General features: G+C 36.9%; 1 protein-coding gene across 1 annotated transcript in view; it reads right to left on the bottom strand.

Moving 5' to 3' along the window:
- The window catches only part of LRP1B (LDL receptor related protein 1B), a 636888-nt gene that overhangs the window by 205636 nt on the left and 409464 nt on the right, over nt 1-21788 (bottom strand). The window contains exons 12-18 of the mRNA XM_039555091.1: nt 17788-17968; nt 14685-14904; nt 12859-13048; nt 7470-7592; nt 5718-5858; nt 2307-2432; nt 447-563 (exon numbers count right to left, since the gene is read on the bottom strand). Of these exons, the coding sequence (XP_039411025.1) occupies nt 447-563; nt 2307-2432; nt 5718-5858; nt 7470-7592; nt 12859-13048; nt 14685-14904; nt 17788-17968 (1098 nt within the window). The remainder of the gene's footprint in view (nt 1-446; nt 564-2306; nt 2433-5717; nt 5859-7469; nt 7593-12858; nt 13049-14684; nt 14905-17787; nt 17969-21788) is intronic.

Below are 21788 nucleotides of genomic sequence, written 5' to 3'. Positions count from 1 at the left end.
TCGTGATAGAACCAAGAATTTTTTTTATTTTTTTTTTCTGAAAAATAAAAGATCAAATATCCTTCTGTTGAGGCTTGAAACAGGCTGATTTTATTGACATCTAGAATATGCTGAGGGGGCCCATGTGGAGAGGTATGCAGCAGAGATAAAGAATAATTTTTGAGGGTGACAGCATTTGATAATGGGCTGTAAATTAAAAAAGTGTTGATTGATCTGCATATTTGGTATTGTAGTTAAAAACTCATTAAATAGAAAATGCTGCATTTGCTTTGGATTTATTTATTAATCAAATAAATTCTATTTGCTGTTTCAGAAATAGTATTATCAGTTCAGTTCACATGAAAAGAGATCCTTATGTGTTTTATATTTTACGGAATAATTTTACTTTTTAATAATAATTTAGTAATAATTTTTACTTTTTCCCCCCAAAAGAAAAATGCACTTACCACAGGATGTCATTTCATCCGTTCCATCTCCACAGTCATCCTCCCTGTCACACAGCCATGATGATGGAATACACCGTCCATTCCCACAAGAAAACTGATTAACCTGGCAAGTTCTTGCTGTCAAGACAAAACACTCCAAAAATACAAGGGAAATGGACTAGATCTGTTAGGTCTCTTGGTGGGTGCCTGATTTTAGAAGCTGCAGGGCTGGAGGGCACATCCTGGCCTGCTGCACCTTTCCCCTGCTCTGACTAAACATCATTCACCTCTGATTTCAGAGAACACTGGGGTCATCTGCAGGGCTGTGCTCTATCTCTGCTGTGTGGAATTCTTAGTGGTTTCTTCCTCATAAAAGATCATGAAATTCTACATATAATTATGCAAAACTAGGTGGTGAGAAGAGCATTAATATACGCTAATGCTTGAAGTAAAGAAAAATCAGGGCATGAAAATGTCCACCAACTGGAATATTAGTAACTTGTATTCCATAACATGAACAATGATCTTGTGAAATTCATATTTACACAGGAAAATGGGAATTAGGTTGTGTGTGATGTGCTTGGCCTCACTGTTCTTAGAATCCTTGCCTTTGCAAACGCTTAACTGTAATCATGCATTAAAGGAATCAATGCATGTCTTTCTCCCGACAAAATAAGGATCACTAAAGGAATTTGTGCTATGTAACTACAGAAATTACTTTGAAAGCTGATGAATAGTGAAATGCCACTAAAAAGCTAACGTAGAAAACTGTCATTACGTATAATTTTGTTTATTTAAAATGTGAACCTATAATAGTGGCAGTAAGAGCAACACCGATTTTTACTCCAAATTTTAAGCTTTTAGAATTCACCTGGATGTTATTCTACACTTTAAAAAAATGGCTGATATGTCAAAAACCCCAGTAACTGAAAGAATATTTCTTCATTTGTTATTTTCAACTACCATTTTCCTTTTTCTTCATAGAAGTAGCCCAAAACAAAAAAGACGAATGAAAGTTTAAAATACTTCAAAGAAGTAATTTTTTAAACGTTAACAGTGTTTGCCACTGCAGGAATAAAGGGAAAAACAAGACTACAAAATTCAATCCATAGCCAACTGACACAGGGATTAAAAAAAATGGTCTTCAAATTAGACTCTCACTCTACAAGCAACAGTTGGATATCAAAGAGTATCAAGGCAGTAAGACATCGGGGAATGTTTTAATATACAATGAGGGCTGTCTTTCACTGTACTTCAGCTCAAAACAGTCATCAGCTTATTGATGGCTGGCATTTTGCATATTTGAGGTTTAATGCTTGTTTAGTGTACTCAGACAACAAGCAGTAAACATCATTTCCACACAAGCAGAGGGCAGATTGGGAATTCCATGATTTACTACAGTGGAATCAGTAAACAATCTTCATCTTGCTATTTCCTTAAAAACCCACTCTCCAGTTAATAACTCAGAAATGAAAAGGATTTCAAGGCACTGAGTGGAAATTGAATAATTATGCATAAAATAAATCAGCAAAAAATAAAATTTACAGGTGACATGGCACCCATCACAGCATGTTAATACACAAAATGGTAACTGCCAAAAAAGATTTGTACCTCAAAGTTTGTACCTGAGCATTGCTTTGACAGTGGACCCATATGGAGAGATTAAGAGCTGAATTACTTTGGAAAACACAGTCAAGCACATGGATTAAGTAAAAGATAATTTGTATTCCAGCCTTGATGGCATCAAAATCTGAATTCATTTAAAACATCAATAATCAGATTACAAGTAGCAGACTGGTTCAGCTCAGTTCAAATCAGTCCTGAACTATTTATGGAACTGAAGTTAGAAAACCTGTATGCACAACCAAGTAAAATTTTTACCTGCACAAGTTTTATTTGATTCGTCTTCGTTATTACCACAATCATTAGCTCCATCACAAAGCCACCTCTTGGGAATGCAGCGATTATTTTGGCACTTAAACTGATCATCAGGACAACTATGATTGACTGTGGAGAAAAAAAGAGCGGGTTTTTTCCCTAAGAAAATAATCTGAGAAAAACAGCTGTGAAATCTGTGAAAAGAGCACGTGAAATGGTATTCCCTGGTAATGCTGTTAGTGTGGTTATCCTGTATATATAACTGCCATGACATAAAGATTGTTCAGCACACCAGTCAATTAGAAATATTGCAGTGCTTCATTCATAAATTAAGTAACATATAGTAAAGATGCCAGTATGGAGATCCTCTTCTATTAAGTGATAAAAGGTAGCAGCATTTTATAGTGCTGCTATTTCCTTAAAGAAAGATGTCCTTGATCACATTTGAGCAGCGTGATGAGGTTTGCAAACTGAAGTGCAAATAAACAAAGGAAAACACCGAAGGGAGCAGATGCAAACTGCTAAGTGCAGATCCAAAATATGATACCACAGTGAGCAGGGATTTGGGCAAGTCATAAAATGCTTCTAAAATGAGGCACATTACTGTCAATGGCCACATATAGATCTGCTGTTTACTCACCATGAAATTGTAGGTGTCAAAAAGTGAAATATGCAACACGGTGTAAAACTAACCAAAAAAAAAAAATCTGGTATTGAGGAGTGAACAAGTTATCTCTCAAACATGTTTTTGCTGGCTACCAATTCTCATGGAAAGGATGAAGCTGAATGCACAGAATTTATGTAAATACTACTGGCCTTCTCTTGCAACTGTAGTAGTGTTTATGTTCTGCTTTTTTCATGCTAATAACAACATCTATTATTAGCAGATCCTGCTCATCTCGATCTAGACAAGAACAGTAAACTGCACACGGTTTCAAACGCTGGCTTAAAAATAATCTCCAGCTATTTTTCACCTACTCAGCCATCCACAGTCTCTTTTTTAAAGTTTAACATACATCTGGAAACAAAGGGTATTTAAAATGAAAGGATGTCTTGCAGGCTTATCCTTGACATTTCAGTAGCTTTTATCTTTGACCTTTCTGCCTATTCTTCCAATTGCAGACAACACAGAGCGAGGGTGATATCAATAGCACATGAACCCTCTGTGAGTGGTTTGTGTGCAGGGTGCAGAAATACAGGAAGTAGAGATTAGTTAACAATCTGAGCAGAAAGCTGTCCCACATCTCATACTTCCGAAGCAACATACTTTGCAATGTGACTGGAGAACAAAACTGGAAGCATCCAAGTAATAAAATCACAAGTTGAAGACTTTTTTTTTAAAATTTGACTTTAATACTTGACACAGATACTGCTTTAAATGGTAGTTAAGCTTTTGCTCATAAACATTTAGCAACATGTGTGTATTCTACTCATAATTGCAAATATTTCAAACTCATAAAGAACTATTGGAGTTACCACGGCAACTGCTGAGCTCAATGTTATCACACTGGCCATGTAAACTGTAGATCACATTCAGGTTTATGACCACATTATGATTTCATTTATATCTGTATAAATCCTCAGAGAATTACAAGCTTTGATCAATGAACTGGTCTTCCTTACACTAATTTAAAAGACAATCAAGTCAAATCTGCTGAAAGATTTTCCTTCTCACTGTGTTTATTAGTTGAACTCCTTAATTTAAGTGAAAGAAAGAGACCCCAGTATCAAAACAAAATTCAAAACTAGAAAAAATATTTCAAAAAATATTGTTGAAATCAGGAATGACTACATGCAGCTATCAAAATGCATAAATGCTGGGAAAACAAAAAAAAAAAAAACCCAACAAACAAACCCCAAACTGGTCATTTAATAGATATATTGAAAAAGGTCTAGGCATTACAGATGATCACAAGATCAGTTTGCATCAGCAGCATCAGGCCTGTGTGAAGCAGGCAAGACTTACTCAAGGATGAATAAACCATCACCCTTCACAAACACACTCTCTCAGCCTAACCAGCTTCACAAAAGCCTCAGCAGAAATACACACATCCAGTTTTGGACATCCATCCCCGAGAATCACTTAGAAAAGAGCAATGAAATCTAAAGAAAACCTGACATAATCTACAAGGGGGGAAAAAAAACCAAACAAACAAACCAAAAAACCCAATGAAAAACTAACAAAACCCAAGAACAGTTTAGAGTTGTTTGGTCTCGAAGAGATAAGAAAGAGACACTATGATAAGAGTTTTCAGACACAGAGAACAACAGTGCAGAGTAGAAGAGAGTTCATTTCTACAACTGATTGGGAGAAATAATGTACTTTCATTCTGTAAAGGATATTTGGTTTAGAGAAGTAAGCTAAGGACAGAAATAGAAAGCATTGAGACAAATAGAATAAGGAAAAGAATTCTCAGTGCTGCTACACTAATTTAATAGCAGGTTACTTAAGGACCTTCCAGAAATGACAGGTACATAATTGGTACGTTTTCTATTATTTTTCATTTCAACAGTGGAATTCCCGTGCAGCAAAAAAATACATCTGTTGTAAAACTGTAACTTCAAAGACAAAGTATATCTAATTTAGTACTGGAAGTGGTTTAGGGACTTGGGTTTTGGTTTTGCTGCAGGTTTGATTTTCTTGGTGGGGGGATTTGGGGGGGAGTTGTTTGCTTTGTTTGTTCGTTTGGTTGTTTGTGGGGTTTTTGGGTTTTGTTTTTGGTTTTTCGGGTTTTTTTTTTCTTTTTTTTTTTTTTTTTTTCCTGAGGATTTTTGTTGGATTTTTTTTTTTTTTTTAAAGAAATGTATTATACAATTTCAGTAATTTTCATGGTTGGAAGGGACCTGCTGAGATCCCCTGGTGTAATCCCCTGCCTGAGCAGGGCCAGATAGAGCAGGTTTCTCAGGACTGTGTCCACACAAATTTTGAGCATCTCCACAGACAGAAACTCCACAACCAATTATGGGCAATCTACTGCAGTGTCTGACAGTAAAAAACGTTATATTTCAGATGTTCAGATAAAATTAATGCTTTGCAGTTTGTGCCCATTACCTCTACTCCTGCTAGTGACACTACCAAGAACAGCATGGCTCTCTTTTTCCATTCCCTCCCATCGGGTGTTATACTGTGACCCATGCAAAAAATAGTGGAAAACAAAGCAAAAACCACCAATATTTAAAGAATCAGCAATGATGATGCCAACCCCAAAAGATAACTGCTCTTGCACTGCACTATGAAATGAGTGCACCAGTGAGATTCGAAAGGGCTACTATTACTGTACGCAGGGAAAGGAGGAAATGAAAGATTTGCATGGATGGCTTAAGGGTGATCACTTTTGTTTGGCTGGCATTGCTTAGTTTGCAATCCCTGAAATCCAGCACGGGCTGTGGGTGAAAAGGCAAATGCATACGTACAGCAGATGTCGGAGTGCTCGTCGCTGCCGTCCAGGCAGTCGTCGTCCCCGTCGCAGCGCCAGCGCTCCTGGATGCAGCGCTTGTTGCTGCACTGGAACTGCTCAGCCTTGCACAGCTGGGGCATCACCTCTCCCTCTTTAACTGGGAAAAATATCCAACAAGCACATCTCTTTATCTGCTTGATAAATCCAGAGTGCAATGCTGCCCCTACATAAATACATATCAATTCTTGTTCTTGCTACTAGGAACATTTTTACGTAAGCTCGGCGTGTCTGAGGTAATTCCACCTGCAGCCCGTAGTAGCACAAGTATCTGAGTGCACTACACTGTATAGTAGTATACACTACACTGTGTAGAATGTACTACAAATAAAGGGAAAAACTCTGAATAGAATGGCATTCAAACTGGTTTTCAAATTGCTGCTTAGAGGACAGTGTAAAAATATCTGTTTAAAATATTGCAATACCTCATCAACAGCAAAAAAGGAAATATTCTGACAGTCATTGGCCAAAATCTGGAGCACATTTAGGGATAGAAAATGATTACTAAAAAACTGATTCTTGTATCCAAGCAACAACTCAAACACCTGCATTATGCACTGGTACAGACTTGGCAGAAAAGAAAGGATAAAATTCTGCTGGGGTAGAGTTATGTAGCAAGCTACCAGCTTATTGATAAGGCCAGGCAGATGTATTTCTCAACATCAGGTTCAGAATGCTCCGTGTGTAAATGCCACACATCAGTCTATGTGTGAGGACCCTGTGAGGAATACCAGAGTCCTTGGAAAGAGCCAGTGTGCTGGGGAAAAAGCAGGAACTCTGTCTCATTCCAGTCTCCATCTCTACCCTCTCTTCCTAATGCCTACATTCCATCTTTCCAGTGAGGAGTCCACCTTGCAGTAATTTCTGCTAAAAGAGAAAAATAGCCATTTTTTTAACAACACTGATGGCTCTGCCTGCCATGGATTTGGGTCAAATCCAAGGTCATTACAAGTTCCATAATGTTCATCATGTTAGGAAATAATCCTTATGCTTTACTCATCTCTACTGAACTTATTGCTGGAGACTCATGTAAAATGTTACACACTTCACTTCAAGAAATAGATCAAAGAGACTTAAAAAAAAAGAGAAAATTTTTAGAAAGTTACAGACACCAAGTCTAAACATTAAAAAAAACCAACCAAACCTGTAGTACCTGGCAAGTTATTATATTAACTGAAAATCCCACCTTTTATTATACCAATTTTTATCATTGTTTCAATGAAGATATCTAAAGAAAAGAGCAAAGACAGCAATATTTGCACACTCTGTGTCAGAACCTATTATATATAAATACATCTACTTAACATGTTTTATGAACAGTTTCATCATGCAGGTTTCAATGTCACATTTCCGTTTAAGATACTAAGTCAGTAAAATAATCTGAAAACTGTTCATATATATTTAATTTAATAATTATATGGATTAATTTCTGATATTTTAGAAGAGGTCAGTGTACTATTTGGGTGCTTTATCATATCAGATATGCTGAAATATTTTTCAACGCATTTTATCTTTAAATAGTGTATTTGATATTCTGTTTTCTCTGGAAAATCTTTTGCATTCTGTAAACTGTCTTTAACTAGAATCTTTATTCAAGTAAATTTATTTGTCTTATAGAACCTCTAGGAGGCCACACTTTCTGGTTTTATTTTCAGGTCTGACTCGATCCCTTAACAGCAGCATCAACTCAGATATTCTGTAAGAATCTTACTCATGCAGGTTGTACTGTTTTCCTCCAAAAGCTGATTATCAGCACAGGCACAAACTCTGCCTCCAGGAATGGCCAAACAAAGAGTGCTGCAGCCTCCATTATTAACACGACAGGCATTATCACCTGGGAAAAGAAATAAAAAGCAACTTTAAAACTAACAGCCATGCTAGGACTAAACAATGGGGTTTTGGGGAGGGTTTTTAGTTGTTTTTTCTTTTTTCTTTAGGAACATAAACAGATGAAGAATTTTTTGCCATTATTTTCCTTTTGTTTTAGGAGCACATTATTCTCATAGTTTAGTTATGGTGGGTTGTAATATTTAAACATATTTAGTTACAGGTTACAATATTCTATAATAATAATAAAACCCCACAAAAAAAACCTGCACCATCAGCTCACAGCATTCTACCTTCCTGTTTTGTGAGGGGAACAAATACTGAAAATATTTGGCACAGCTACATGCACATAGTGGCTTCAAGGAATCAAACAGAACATAAAGGAATATTCTGAAGCTAACTGGCATCTGTACACGTTAAAACAATGTGGCTACAAATGCAGATTAAGAAAAAAGAGAAAGGAAACAAATTGAAAGTACAAAAAGATCTACGACAGATAGAATACAGACAAATATTCCACTACTCCTTTCTGAACACATCTGCCACTGCTCTGCTTTTTTTTCCCACGTTGTTGTTCCTTCCCCAAAGCTGTTCCCATGAAGACACTCACAGCTGTCAGGTGTTTTAACCATGTACCAAAGACTGCTGCATCCTCTCCACCTCATTCCTGAGGCAACCAGACTTAAAGTCACCGAGAGCCCACAAATGTCACCATTTCTGTTTGTGTCACTTCGGTCATGACCTAATTGCTTAGATCTGCACTGCTGAGGACACCCAGCCTCTTAGGAGCAAAGCTCTGCTGATTCCAGGTGCTGGTGAGAAGCGATAATGACCAAGCAAGCTGTAAAATTTCATGTCTGCTGAACCTTTCAATTAAAACTACTTTTTTTTTTTCATCTTCCTGTCCTAGTAAAAAGCAATTCCTCCTTTTAAAGGTGTACAAAACATTCATCAGCTTCCTGGGCTAAAACAGACCCCACACAATTCCCTCTCCTCAAACATCCTCATTTCACTTTTCATGGAAAATATAATATTAAGTTTTCATCGAGCTATAAACATGGATATTAAACTGTCCTGTCAGAGCCATTCCTGCATGTGAAGGGAAATCTCTTCAAATTATCAAATGAATATCAGATAATGAGCAAATAATTCAAAATTTTGAAAAATTTTAAATTTTAAGATATACCTTGATACATCTTAGAATACAGACCTTGAGCAGTGCTTAATAACCTTTCCCTATACTTTTTCTGATCCACCATACACAACACTTCTCAGAAGAAAATGTGTAAACCATCCATTAAAATGCCACTGAACTTTCAAACTGATTTGTTTTAAATGTTTAAATGCAAAATGTTTAATAGAGAATGATGTGAAAGGCCACTGTGGTACTTGTATTTTCACTGGATAGGGTGTGAGTGAGATGGGGAAAAACACATAAACAGGAAAAACAGGAATTCTCTGTGAAGTCTGAGGGCTTGATCACAATTTTAGACAGAGCTTAGACTGGACACTTAATATACATTATTGTCCTGCTGTCAAGTCTGAGACTATAACCTAAACCATTACAAAAATCAACTATTAGGTCTCTGCTCACCAAAACCAAAATAATATAAGCAAAACATCAGAAATGTAAGAAATGTATTTGAGTCTAAATTTTGGAAAACCTTAAGTAAAACACAGCCTCTGAAAAAAGTAGCCTTGAAAGTCTCTCCATCTTTACATTGTAAAAATACAGGATGTCAGTAACATAAAGATTTAAAAAGTTCTCAGAAGCTGATGAAATAAACAAACCAAAATACAATCTTCAAAAGTGACTCCAATATTATATAGCAAAAATCAAAACATTTGCAGTGATTTAATTAAAGAATGTACATGTGTTTGTCAGCTCACTAAAATAGAATAAGCCTACAGAATAAAAGACTATTTCAGGCAAATATAGAAAACACATTGAAAAGCCATGATGATTCTGAAGCCCAATGCAAGCTTAACATAAGTAACATCAAAAATTAAATCACTAGATCAAAGTCAACTGGTCCACTGTGAAGATGAAAAGTTCCTACTTAACCTCATAATTGGGATGACAAACTCCTGCACAGTGGGTTATATGCTAAGTAAAGTGATAAAAGAGCGGGTAATGACAAGGAAAATAGAAGTACCAAGAGTTAAAGCAAAAAGATTCAAGATAAAAAGGTTTATAAAGTGCAGTCTTCAACCTGAAGGTGCAGGGAGACTTTCAGTCCCATCAGTCTTGCTGAAGGGACTCCTAGGCTGAAATGACTCCCAAAACACAGTTCAAACAGGTTAAGCCTCTTTATTGAATAAGCTGTAGAACCTGTAAAGCTATCAGGTACTTGGGAAATTAAATTTCCTCGACTACAGTTCATAACAGCTATTTTATATGGGTGTTCTTAAAATAGTCCCAAAATTTTAAAGTATTTTCAAAGCTATTATCATATTTTTCATATTTTGACAGCTTTTAAAAGCAGCTGCTGCCCTGTCAGTTGCACGTGATTAAATTAGGCCAATTCCATTTTAATTAGCTAAAAAATTATTCCAGAGCTAAACCAACAATGTAATTGCATCTCAGTCATCATTCTCAGAATAAAAATGATGGCAACCATGCACATTTGTTCAATCTTCTCAGTTAATAGATACACTGAAGCATTTATCGCATTTGTACCTTCTTAATAACCTAACCTCAAGTACTATTAAATTGTGTAAGCTCACTCTTAGGATCATCCTCCACACATGAAGAGCAGCAGCCTGGTGCTCAAGCTCTTCTTTGCAGCCTGAGGAGTTAAAACATTAGCTGAATTCAAAAGAGGCTACTTTAACTGCTGTAAATGCACTTACTCAAGAATTATTTACATGTAAGTATCAATCCAGCCTTTCAAGGCAGTGGAAATACCTGCAGGCCTTGGCAGGGTCATACTCTGAGTGTAAATCCAACTCCTGTGATTACTATGCTTCACCTTCCCATTTTTTAGGGATTCCTAATGTGTTAATTTTCTCTTTTATCGTTTCTTTTCTTCTTTACTTTTGTTTCCTGAGTTCTTTTACTCAGAGTTTGGATTAAAAGGCAGAGGACCCGAGGTTGTTCTTCGGACTTAGATGTTTATTTATCTATAGCACAGCTGCACGGGATGTGCCTCTTAGTTAACAAGGTGGAAAATGGCCATGAGTTCTAACTTCCAAGGCCTTTTAAGGTCCAAAACACCCAATTATGGCATGCCAAGTAATTTGTTTTTACTTTTAATCCAATAACTAACTATTCATGATCCGCACTGCGGGTTTTTTTGACCCAATAGCAGAACAGCCAGATTTGTGAAGAAGAAGGAGAAAAGAAGAAGAACAAATCCACACCCCAAATCCTCCATATTGTTACATATATCCCAGAAACCTAAATTTTCTAAATCCAGGGTTCCAACACTAATGCACAGAGACCCAAAGACTAAGCCTAAGAAAGGAAGGTGAATTCTAATCTCTGGAAGCAAGGGAAAAAAAAAAAAAAAAAGATTTCTTCACAAGAGGATCATGCCTCATGAGAGAGAGACAATGAAAAACACCTCTCCTCGAGGAGATCCCAAAAGCTTAATGTCGCTACCCAAAGCACAAAGCAAAGCAGGATTGGCACAGGATCCTGGAAAAGCCCCCATGGTAAAAATGCCCGTCTGAAATGAACTATGCCTACATGAAATGACACAGTTTCTGCCTGTGTAGACAGCGACAATACCAGAAGCATCAAAGCAGTCACCTCGAAATATCACAGGCAAAAGTTTCTGAGGTTTGTGCATGTAATCTTTAATATACAGCTCGTCTATAAAATGGTTTGCCATGGTTTTCTCTGTATCACAATTCAGCCTTGAGCCTGCTCTTTTAGAAGAAAAACATGCACACAAACAGTTTCTTTAAAATAAATTTTTATGCTCCTTTGGGGAACAATGGCAGGATCAACCTCACTGAGCATGACAAAAAGGGAAGTTCCTAAAGGCTGCAGTTAGCTTGCAAAATTCCAATTCCAATTTCAAACAAAGAATATATTAACGAGCCAAATTCTTTTAGCTCATTCAGCAAAACTGCCTAAGAGGCACTCCCCCTCTGGTGTCAGCTCACTTGGAAACTAACAGAAACTGCATTAAACGTCCCTTTTTTTCAAAAAAGCAAGGAAGATTCTAAGTACTGAATAAAGCAACAAAAGTACTAAGTATTGAAGCAAACACTGCATCTTCGGTTTGCAGAAAAAACAATCTGAAATTTAGCCACCTTGAGGGTAGAATTGGGACCAGATTTTGTCTTAAAAACACCAACCAAGCAAAATCCACAATAAATCCAAGAAAAATACCCAAATGATACTTTTACATGTCTTTGAAATTAAGAGAGAGTCCCTGAAAAGCATCTTTGATCAGAAGAACGCTGTTGCAGCAACCCTGACATGGCACAGTGCTACATATACTAGCTAGCTTTAGGTAGAGGAAATTTAGATGCTACAGTAGCAGAAAAGATAAACTTTTAACAGTAAAAAAATAATCTTTAAATAGTATTTTAGCTATACTAATTCCTGACGCTCATTTTCATGTTTGGTGGCAGACATTAACCAGAAATACGTTTTCACTGAAGCGAGGAAATACTCAACAACTCATAGGAACGCTGTATGTACTAAATGGAATGCAAAGTTTTCTTCAGTAAAACACATTTTTAACTTTACCTGTACGGTAGCACTTGTATTTTCTAAATTCCATCTATGGAAACCTATGGCTTTTATCTCATTTCTCTACTGATACAAGTAGCAACAGCTATGGATTTTTCCACTACTCTCAAAGAACTAATTTTATTCTGTGCAACATACAGTGTTGATGTAGACCAAGATGAGGGAGAAAATTTAAAAAAAGGAAAACACAGGCAGAATCTATGATCTCATTTAAGAGAAGGTAAATGTAATAATATATTTTATATCTTTGAGCCAATGAACATATGTTACCCACTATAATTGATACTTGCACAGCATTTCTTGGTCACACAAGGAAAAAGGGCAATAAAGGCAGTGTGAATGCACAGAAGGAATTCAGACAGGAATAAAGCTATGATTCACTTTTCAGTACTTACAAGAGGCTCAATTTCTATACCAATGGACTGAAATGTTGGAGAATATCTTTCTCATGCCACAACCCATATTTGTTTTTCTATTTTTGTTTGTCCAGTCACCTCAAAATACTTGGAGACTGTAAGGGAAAATGTCCTTTTATAACAGACCTCTGGAGAAACTGCGTAAGTACCTTGCTGTTTGCGTGGATCATAAATCTGGAGCCCAAACAAAGGTGGCCTCTCACTTCTCAGCAATGTCACATTCCTTGTTACCAGATCCAACTGGAAAATTGACCCATTCATGTAATCTGTCCAGTATATGTAATTTCCATGATGTGACAGTCCAAAAGGATGATTCAAATCTTTTCCATTGTAGACTACCTGCAATTAATTAGTGGTAGGTGAGCATCAGCAAGGTTAAAAGAATTATTAATTTTTCTGAGAAGGTAAAACAGGAAACAGGAAAACTGAGATAATTACTGTTCCAAACATAACAATCTATTGCAATAAAATTAAATAAAGAGTGCAAAGCCCTACTGTGCAGCATTATCAATATCAAACTTCAAAAAACTTCATATAAATTCACTTTAAGCGGCCCCCATCAGATATCACAGGAACAGGGTGCCCAGGGAAGTGGCAGAGTCACTAACCCTGGGAGGATTTGAAAGACATAGGCGTGGGCTTTAGGGTCATGGTTAGTGATGAACTCAGCAGTGCTGGGTTAAGGGTTGGACCTGAAGATCTTAAGGCCTTTCCCAATATAAATAATTCTACGATCCTGTGATTCTGTCCCAGCAGCTGCAGTTTGGAATGACTGGTCTCCTTCTTCTGGCTGGGATCCTTGCTTGAACCAAGAGCCCTTTTCCTACCTCCCCTCTAGAGAGAAGGAAGCAATTCCTCAGATGCCCTACCTTGTCTGTTTATAGACACAAACCCAAGAGAATACGGAGATAAAGACAACTAAAATACTACTTTGAGGTGATCGACAAGCATCATCCTCTTTTGCCCTTCAAGTTTTCTTTTTGGACTTGGAATTCTTATAGTCAAAACTCCTCAATGAACTGCTTTTGATCCAAATTAATCAATCAGTCAATAATCTGACAGCTATTGGTGGAATTAAGGACCTCCCCGTCCCCAGAATCTTCACTGTTCTGACACAGAATTAAAGATGTGATTGATCCAGTTAAATTTTGACCAAAATATCCCATATTTAAATACAAATGATTAAGCATCAAAAGCAACTATCTTCTAGTTATTTTTGGCTACATACGTTTATTCAAATAGTTATGTAGTTTTTCAATATCCCAGAATTAAAAAAAAAGAAAAAAAAATAAAAATTCTGTGACACACTTCAAAATAAAACCTGTAAATACAGGTGCTTCTTGTTATTCACCACCTACTAATTTTATGAAGCAGATGGTAAAACTTGCCCAAATTATCAGACTCCAGTCTAAGCTTTAACCGTTTTCAAGTGTCTTATTCTGTGCTTGTTGCGTCTGCAAACCCACACAGAATGTCTGCACAGACTTGTATTGAGCTAGTACAGGCATTAGTAACAACTAAAGCAACCTCTCTCCATCTTTGACAGCATTTGTTGAGTGCTGCCCCTCTGAATATTACCACAAATGCTCAAAAGAGGCACAGAAATTGATCAAAACCAGCTTGTCCAATGAAGTTCAAAGAAAAGCCTCCTTCTGGCAAAGCCAAAAAAGAAAGGGTTTTTCTACTGAAAAACTCTTTGCAGCTTAATGGCTCAATCAAAATATAACTCATTGCCACATGAGAAAAAAATAGATTTAAAAAAAATCAGGTTTGGTGTCACTTAGTACAGAGGAACATCTTAAGCTGTGTTTCAGTCTCTCACTCAAGACTGCCACCATCATTCCGACAGAGGTGACGCCGGACACGTGGCAGGGTTGCGCAGACTTTAAAAACCTTGAGAACTATTTTTAATGCAACACAATAAAATCTGGAGAAAGAACATGACTGTGGCAAACCAGCAGCATTTCTCTTTTACCTTTCTGTCAGTCCCATTCAAATAGATCCTTTCAATGTGATCATAATAGGCATCACACCAGTACAGCACATTGGCACGGTGGTCCAGAGTTAAACCATTTGGCCAGAGCATCTTTGATGTAACAAAAACCTGCCGGCTGTAGCCATCCATCCAGGCCTTCTCAATCCTCCCCACGCTGTCATCTATTTCATCTTCCTCCCAGTCTGTCCAGTACATCCATCTAGGGAATTACAAAAATGAGCGTTCAGATCCCATTTTAATCAGGTGAATTACACCGTAGGCTTTTCGCAACACCTCATCTAAGCCAGAGCAATTTTGACTTTTGCATGTTGCTTTCCATTGCTGTTTCTACAACTGTGTTACCTTCCCTGATGCTGCTGAAGTGACACTTCTATTACTTTGCTCATATTGTGATAAATTACATGAATACCAGATGGACCAATAGACAAGAAAAGTGAAAGAATTAAGACCTTATTAAATCCCACCAGAATTATGGGGTTTCTTTGTTTGCTTTTTTTTAAACCATCAATTGTATTGACTTCATCACAAACTTCAAATTTTTACAGTGAGCTGGTTCTGGCCAGGTCTAATTTGCCTTTATGATGTAATTCTCACTTTTATTACACCTAATTCTACCAAAGAAGTTGCAACACAGTAATTATCTGCACTCTGGTTCTAGAGCTAAAGCATAACCTTGACGTTCTGTGAACTTCAGGTGCTACATGAAAGCAGCTAAATTACACAGAAAACTGTTACGAGTACTTTGTCCATCACAAAAATGTTTAGAAATAGTTGCTGTGAAAATTAGTTGAAAAATAGCCAGCAGGCAATTTTAGCATAGTTTTATAGCTTATAGTACAGCAAAACAGATTAAAAAAAAAAACAAAAAAACCACAACAAAGTGTGAAAGAAAGGCACCAATACTACTTTGGAAAAGTTAAAAAAAAAGGATATTAACTCCTCTAAAAGTATTGGCTCAGAGGAATTCTATGAGCCATTCTCTACTGGACACTACAGAATAAACCTTGATTTTCCTTATTAAATTTTTCTGATTATCATATTCTATTATAGAATTTGCCCATGAAAACAGTGATTTCAACCATTTAAATTACACAACTTCAACTTGTACAAAAGCAGAGGGCAGAAAATATGCTAAGAAACACCACTTTTTTTCTTTTTTTTACCCTTTTTTTACATAAGGAAAATGAGTTAATGGGAAGTAATACATAGAAACCTGTATGCAATCTGTGAATCATCTCAGGTTGTATCACATACAGTCACATCATTCATAAATGAAAATGTTTGCCAGACAGCAGATGCTTACTTTTAGTCAAAGATAGCATTTCAATTAATAAGCATTAAAGAGAGGAAAAACATCATGCCAATCTTAAATGGATCCTATTTATTAAAGTTATCATGATTTAATTGCTATTGATGTACCTCACATTTTATTTCACAAGATTTATCTTTCTGAAATAACTTCTGTGATCCTAAACCATTTAATTGGCCTGTACTTTAAAGAATAAAGTCCTGATATTTAAATACTGAATTTACAAGGGAATAATACACTGAAGTGAAAAATTATTTTATTATCACACCTGTGTAAATTATGTCAAATCTACCGGCCAAAAAAAATATATTCAAATGCACTTTTATATATAAGCATTATTTAAGATTTATGAGAAACTGGAAAAAAAATTGCACACCATTACACAGGTTTGCAGATATGCAAATGCAGCTTTTTTGTTTCTTTTTCATTTCCCTCAAATCGCCCACTAGAAGGTTGTTTTGGGTTCTTTTAATGTTTTTGTAAACATGTGCAAAGAACATCAGTCAATTTCTGATCCATGAGCCTTACAAACTCCGTTGCATGTTTGACTCAAACAGCACCGGCTTTAATCACAGAATGATAAACCTTGCACATGCCCTGAGGCTCAGGCAGCTGCAGGTCAATATGGCACTTATTTTATTGGGAGACAAAATATGTTTTACAAATATTTACATGACTTCTCAACAGCAATTACTAAACTTTTCTCCATCAACTCTTTGTCTGCACTTATTTTAGTTATCCTGTCAAGAGCTAAAACGTGCTCACAGTGACAGACATTTAAGTCAATGTGCTTTAATTGTATCTCAAAATGCAGTTAATGCTCCAACACCGGTTAAATCAAGACTAAAATTTTGGAAACACAATTAAAAAGCCATAATAAATGAAATCCCTCAGGAAGAGCTTCCATGAGAAGCATAATCATGAAGGACATGCTATTTTATTGGAGAAGTGTTTTATATAATGGCCCTTTCTAGGCAATACATCTTCATACACTGTTTCCTGTGCCATGCACTTACTGAGCCGGAAAATCTAACAAAGTAATTGCAGGTGTGGTTATGGTTCATGGTCTGATTTTATGCCCTCACTATCTGACCTTAATGAATTGTAGCCTTTCCACAGTCACTTCCCCTCCTCGAAGGACAGGCTCAAAAGGGAAAACCTGATAGTGTAAATATTTTCTGTAATAGGAAAATAGCAATCAATCCAGCCACACTAAAACTACCCACCTACATCATTCTTCAGTGACAATTCCCTGAACAAATCTAACACTGATTTTTTAAGTAAACCACCATTATTCCACAGTAATATAAAGTGATGTTTTGTTTGGTTTTTTTTTATTTTGCACCCTATCAACATTAATTAATGCTAATAAGTAATGAAGAGTACTGTCTCAGTTTTGTAAATTAATGTGTACAAGGATTGGGTCATAATTATCTCCAGAAAATGAGACTTAGAGAGAGAGAGAAATAATTTACAGGAGAGCATCTTAAAATTCCCCTAATATTAAAAATTCATACAGGACCTACACCTTCAATTTGTTTGAGAAAAAGGTGACTCACACTCAGATTAACAGGACAGACATTCAACAGTGACAGGCATACAAATTCTTCTGAAGGCCTCAGGGCAAGAATGCTGGACAGGAATCACAGATATTACAGACTCCTGAAGAGTTGCAGACTGCTACATGACTCTCCAAACCTCATCCTGAGCAAAGTCAATCCTGTGTTTATGCTACAAAGACAATCATTACAGAAGAAACAGTTTGCTTCATACCCATTGACAGGATCGACAACAATTCCTCTCGGGTGGGACATGTCTCCCTCTAATAAAGTTTTCCTACTCTGAGCAGCTTTCTCCAGTCTGGCAACAGCAATTGTTTTCCTGTGGCCATCATTGGTCCAATAAAGATTATTTCCAATCCAGTCCACTGCTATGCCTTCCACATTATCAAGATCTGTTGAAAGAGAGAGGAGAGTAGTAAGAAATTAATACTATTTATGTTCTATATTTACTTATGTTCACTATTTATTATGTGATATCCACGCTATATTTTTGAAATTGCTTTTTTCCCTTATCTACTAAAGGTCCAAAGCATATTACAGATATTTGGTATCCATCAAAGTATCAACTAAACCTTGTTCACTTAAGAAACTAGACCTAAGTTTTGTAAATCAATCACGGGTGTAGAGATGACAATATGTCCTGTGAGACACAATATGAGAAAGTTATGTGGAGAAAAAAAAAAAGGTGGCACATGCTGAGAGGTCTTGCAAAATGTGTTTTAACAATTTTATCCGTATTTCTGATACACCTGCACTTTTAGGGAATGAATTTACCTTGTGATCTAAGAAGCTTGGGGGAAGCAAAGGTGTCAGAATGAGCTCTCCAGGACATGAAACAATAGAATGATGACATTTCTAACCCAGCAACCACCTGGTCTGACAAGAATCACCCAAAGCACAAAACTGCTGTGGGCCAGGCAGTGTCTGAGAGCAGTGCTAGCAGCTCAGCCAGCTTCCCCAGGCTGATGGACACTGCCAGTTTTATTGTTTATCTCTCAGTGCCTTTGCTACATTCTTTTGAAAAGACAATGTCAGAGGGAGCTGAAAGTTCCTGAAAGTGGAGAGTGGCCTTTGATCTTGGAGTGGTCAAGTAGGCTGAGAAAAGTGCTAAGAATGGAAGGGAAAAGAAAAGAGAATTTCACCAAGGACTTGGAGCCCAAGGCTCAGGGAAAAACTGCTGCACAGAACAGGCAACACAGAAAACCTGAGCTGTGAAAGAAACGTGCTTTAGAGCTCTGAGGGGCCTCAGCAGATTTTGCTCAAGTCAAGAAAACAGTGACATGAGTAAAATGAAGCTTGAGGACAAGGAGTGATTTGTTCAAAACTCATTTTATTGTTATCCTGTCTGACCAAGGTAATTTGGGCTAAACATAGTTTCTATACTAATAAGATCAGATTTTGATATTAATAAGATCACCTTTTTAGAGAAAATATTTTCCTTTTTTTTTTCTTCTTTGGGAGTCAAACCAGTCCAAATATGGGCTGTATTGGTATCAGCAGCAAAACTGTTAGATTAGAATGCTGGATACCTCCTAAAATTTACAAGACTATTGCTCCACATCTATTCAGCTTCACATAATAGCCACTGTCTCTGACCTGCCTTTCCTTCGGCAGGAATTTTGGGGGAAATGTGTTTCTAAACTAAATACAATCTAAGTCAAAAAAACTCACAGTAATTAAATACTATCTATATAAGAAAGTTTTAAAAATAAAGGACAATTCTACAGCACAACCCTATAGAGATAATTTTCATTGTTTTTGTAGAGTTATGATTTCAAGCTCACTTTTATTGCACTATCTAAAAGCTTTAAATATATTAATTACTTTTCAAATGGGTTTCACACCAAGAAGTAAACAGGAACAAGAAAATGGCCATTCTGCCATTCTGGTTAAACAAAATTGATCTGACTACAGTAAGCCAGTCCTTCTGCAGTAAAGCCCTTTCAGCATAAAAGGGAGGAGGTAATAAAATACCCTTGTGATCACTCTTCACTTGCTAAAGGAAAAATTAACATCTGTAATTCTGGAATTTCCACCAGAATTTTACTACCAACAGTAATATGAGGGCTCCAAATACAGTGAGTGTAGATAGGAGATTTTTAAAAACTCAAAGTTCTAGAGGCAGCAGTTTGCCACACTGATTTTCAATGTGGAACAGATTACAGGCAGAGCATGTAATTTGGTACAGAATGGCCAAGCTCATCAATACTGGTTAGGTCACGTGCAGTAATAATGATGAAAATGCTAGATTAACATAAAAATTGGTGGGAAAATAATTCTTCTATATACCAACCTTCTAAACAAAGATCTGTACAGACTTACTTTGGCCTTGTTTAAGCAACAGGTTAGCCTTGAGCATCCTTACTAAAATTGCAAGTAAATAATGTAAGACTTTCAGGCTTGCAGCAACATCTAAAAAAAGCATTAGGGATAGAAAGACAAGTAAAAAACCCTGAGCTTGTGCTCAAGTTACATCGACTGAACAGTATTTAAATCCATTTCAAAATGTCTGGGTTTTTCCCAGTTTTTAATGTAAAAGACTGATTTTACACCCAAGTTTGAAATGTTAATTATAATTTCTGTTGCTGGTGGAAGTACAGTGCTACTGCAGCTGTGCCACCGGCTCTAAGCTAGGCTGTGCTAGGGGCTGTCAAATTGTTATCAACACTACACAGCAGTTTGCTTCCCAAAGTGAAGAATAAGAAATCACAGCTGAAAGTATACGGGAAATCCAACTCCAGCAGAGTGAGGCGCTCAGTGATCCCAATTCCCAGCCAACAGCACATAGGATCAGGCTCTCACGTAGGCAAACTGTAATTATCTGAGCTGCAATGCTGTCTGAATGAGCGAATACATTCTTGAAAAACCTGACAGTCACCAAAAAAAGGCAACTTCTAATCTGAGAAGTGGCACCTACCACAGCTAGAAGCCCTTAGCAGCACGCTATTCAGAGCGAATACACCACCTCCTGACACACCTGATTTTCTGTAGTAGCCTTCCACCAAGGAACGATTTCATCTGTCCCTGCTGAGCTCTTGAGAGTTGACAAGAATAAAATCTGAGGTGTTATGGCTGGAGGCCACATTAATTTTTTAAATCATAAAAAATACATTAACAAATGTTCTTTAAATATACTTTAAAGTTATGAAACTATACCAAGTTAAAACTAACAATGTAAGCTCCTGGGGAAGAAGGAGGGGGAGAATGACAGTGATGTATTTTTTGGTCTTTGCAAATAGTGGAATCACCAATAATAAATCATCAGAAAATCCACAAGTCTTTTGGCATTGCATTGATATTTTTGCTATGTTGTAATTATAAAGAGTAGACACTGCATTTAAACAATATTTACAGGAATGCCACCAGTCTTCTGGTTTGGCATGTTTGAATAGACTAATCCCAACCTGTCTGACCCTGACCTGTCTGACACCTTTCAGCCAGGATGCTCCTTGCTGCTCCCTTATAATGTTCAAATTTTCATATTTCCTGCTCCTTCCTCTATTCCACATTTGAATTACTTCGTTGTCAAATGAAATGCACAGTTAGTAAAAGAAAGTCAGCAATGGAAGATGTGAGATGTGCATTATCCATTCCCATGCTGGCAGTGAAATGAAGAATTACCAGACTGACAGCTGAGTATTTGTTATTTTCTGAAACAAATGCCCTTTATTAACCATTCACCAGAGCAGGGTAAAGAGCCTGTCACTATTCCTTGCAACTGCTGCTGAAGGGATCTTTGTGCAGACTCTGAGGGGAGACTTTACACTAAAAGAGCATCATATCACTGCACAGTGGAGATGGTTCCTTAGAAGGGTGGATTAAAACATGCATTATGAATGACAGGGAATGGAAATCCCCCTGCTAAAACAATTGTATTTTAGTTACTTTCACTTTCCTGAGCTTCCATTCACAAGTAATGATATTAAGCTCTCTGAAGGCCAAGATGAATATTTATGCTGCTTCTTACTTTGAGGACTAGAAAATAATTACTGTAGCATGGATTTCAGCCGTGGCAGTTGCTACCTCCTGCTGAAGCAGCATTTCAGAGAAGGGGCCATAAAGGAAAACCAAATCTTGATTGACACATTGGAAGCTTTTTTCACTGCAACAACATTTGGTATGATGAGATATGATTCTAGCCCAGAGAGATTCAGTGTAACGGGAGATGTGGAAACTAGAGAACTGCTGGCATTTTCTCTCATTGCTATAATA

Source organism: Corvus cornix, chromosome 7 (assembly GCF_000738735.6).
Source record: "Corvus cornix cornix isolate S_Up_H32 chromosome 7, ASM73873v5, whole genome shotgun sequence".
Taxonomy (NCBI): Eukaryota; Metazoa; Chordata; class Aves; order Passeriformes; family Corvidae; genus Corvus; species Corvus cornix.
The sequence above is the reverse complement of the archived record's forward strand: the minus strand, read 5'-3'. Positions and strand labels throughout refer to the sequence as shown.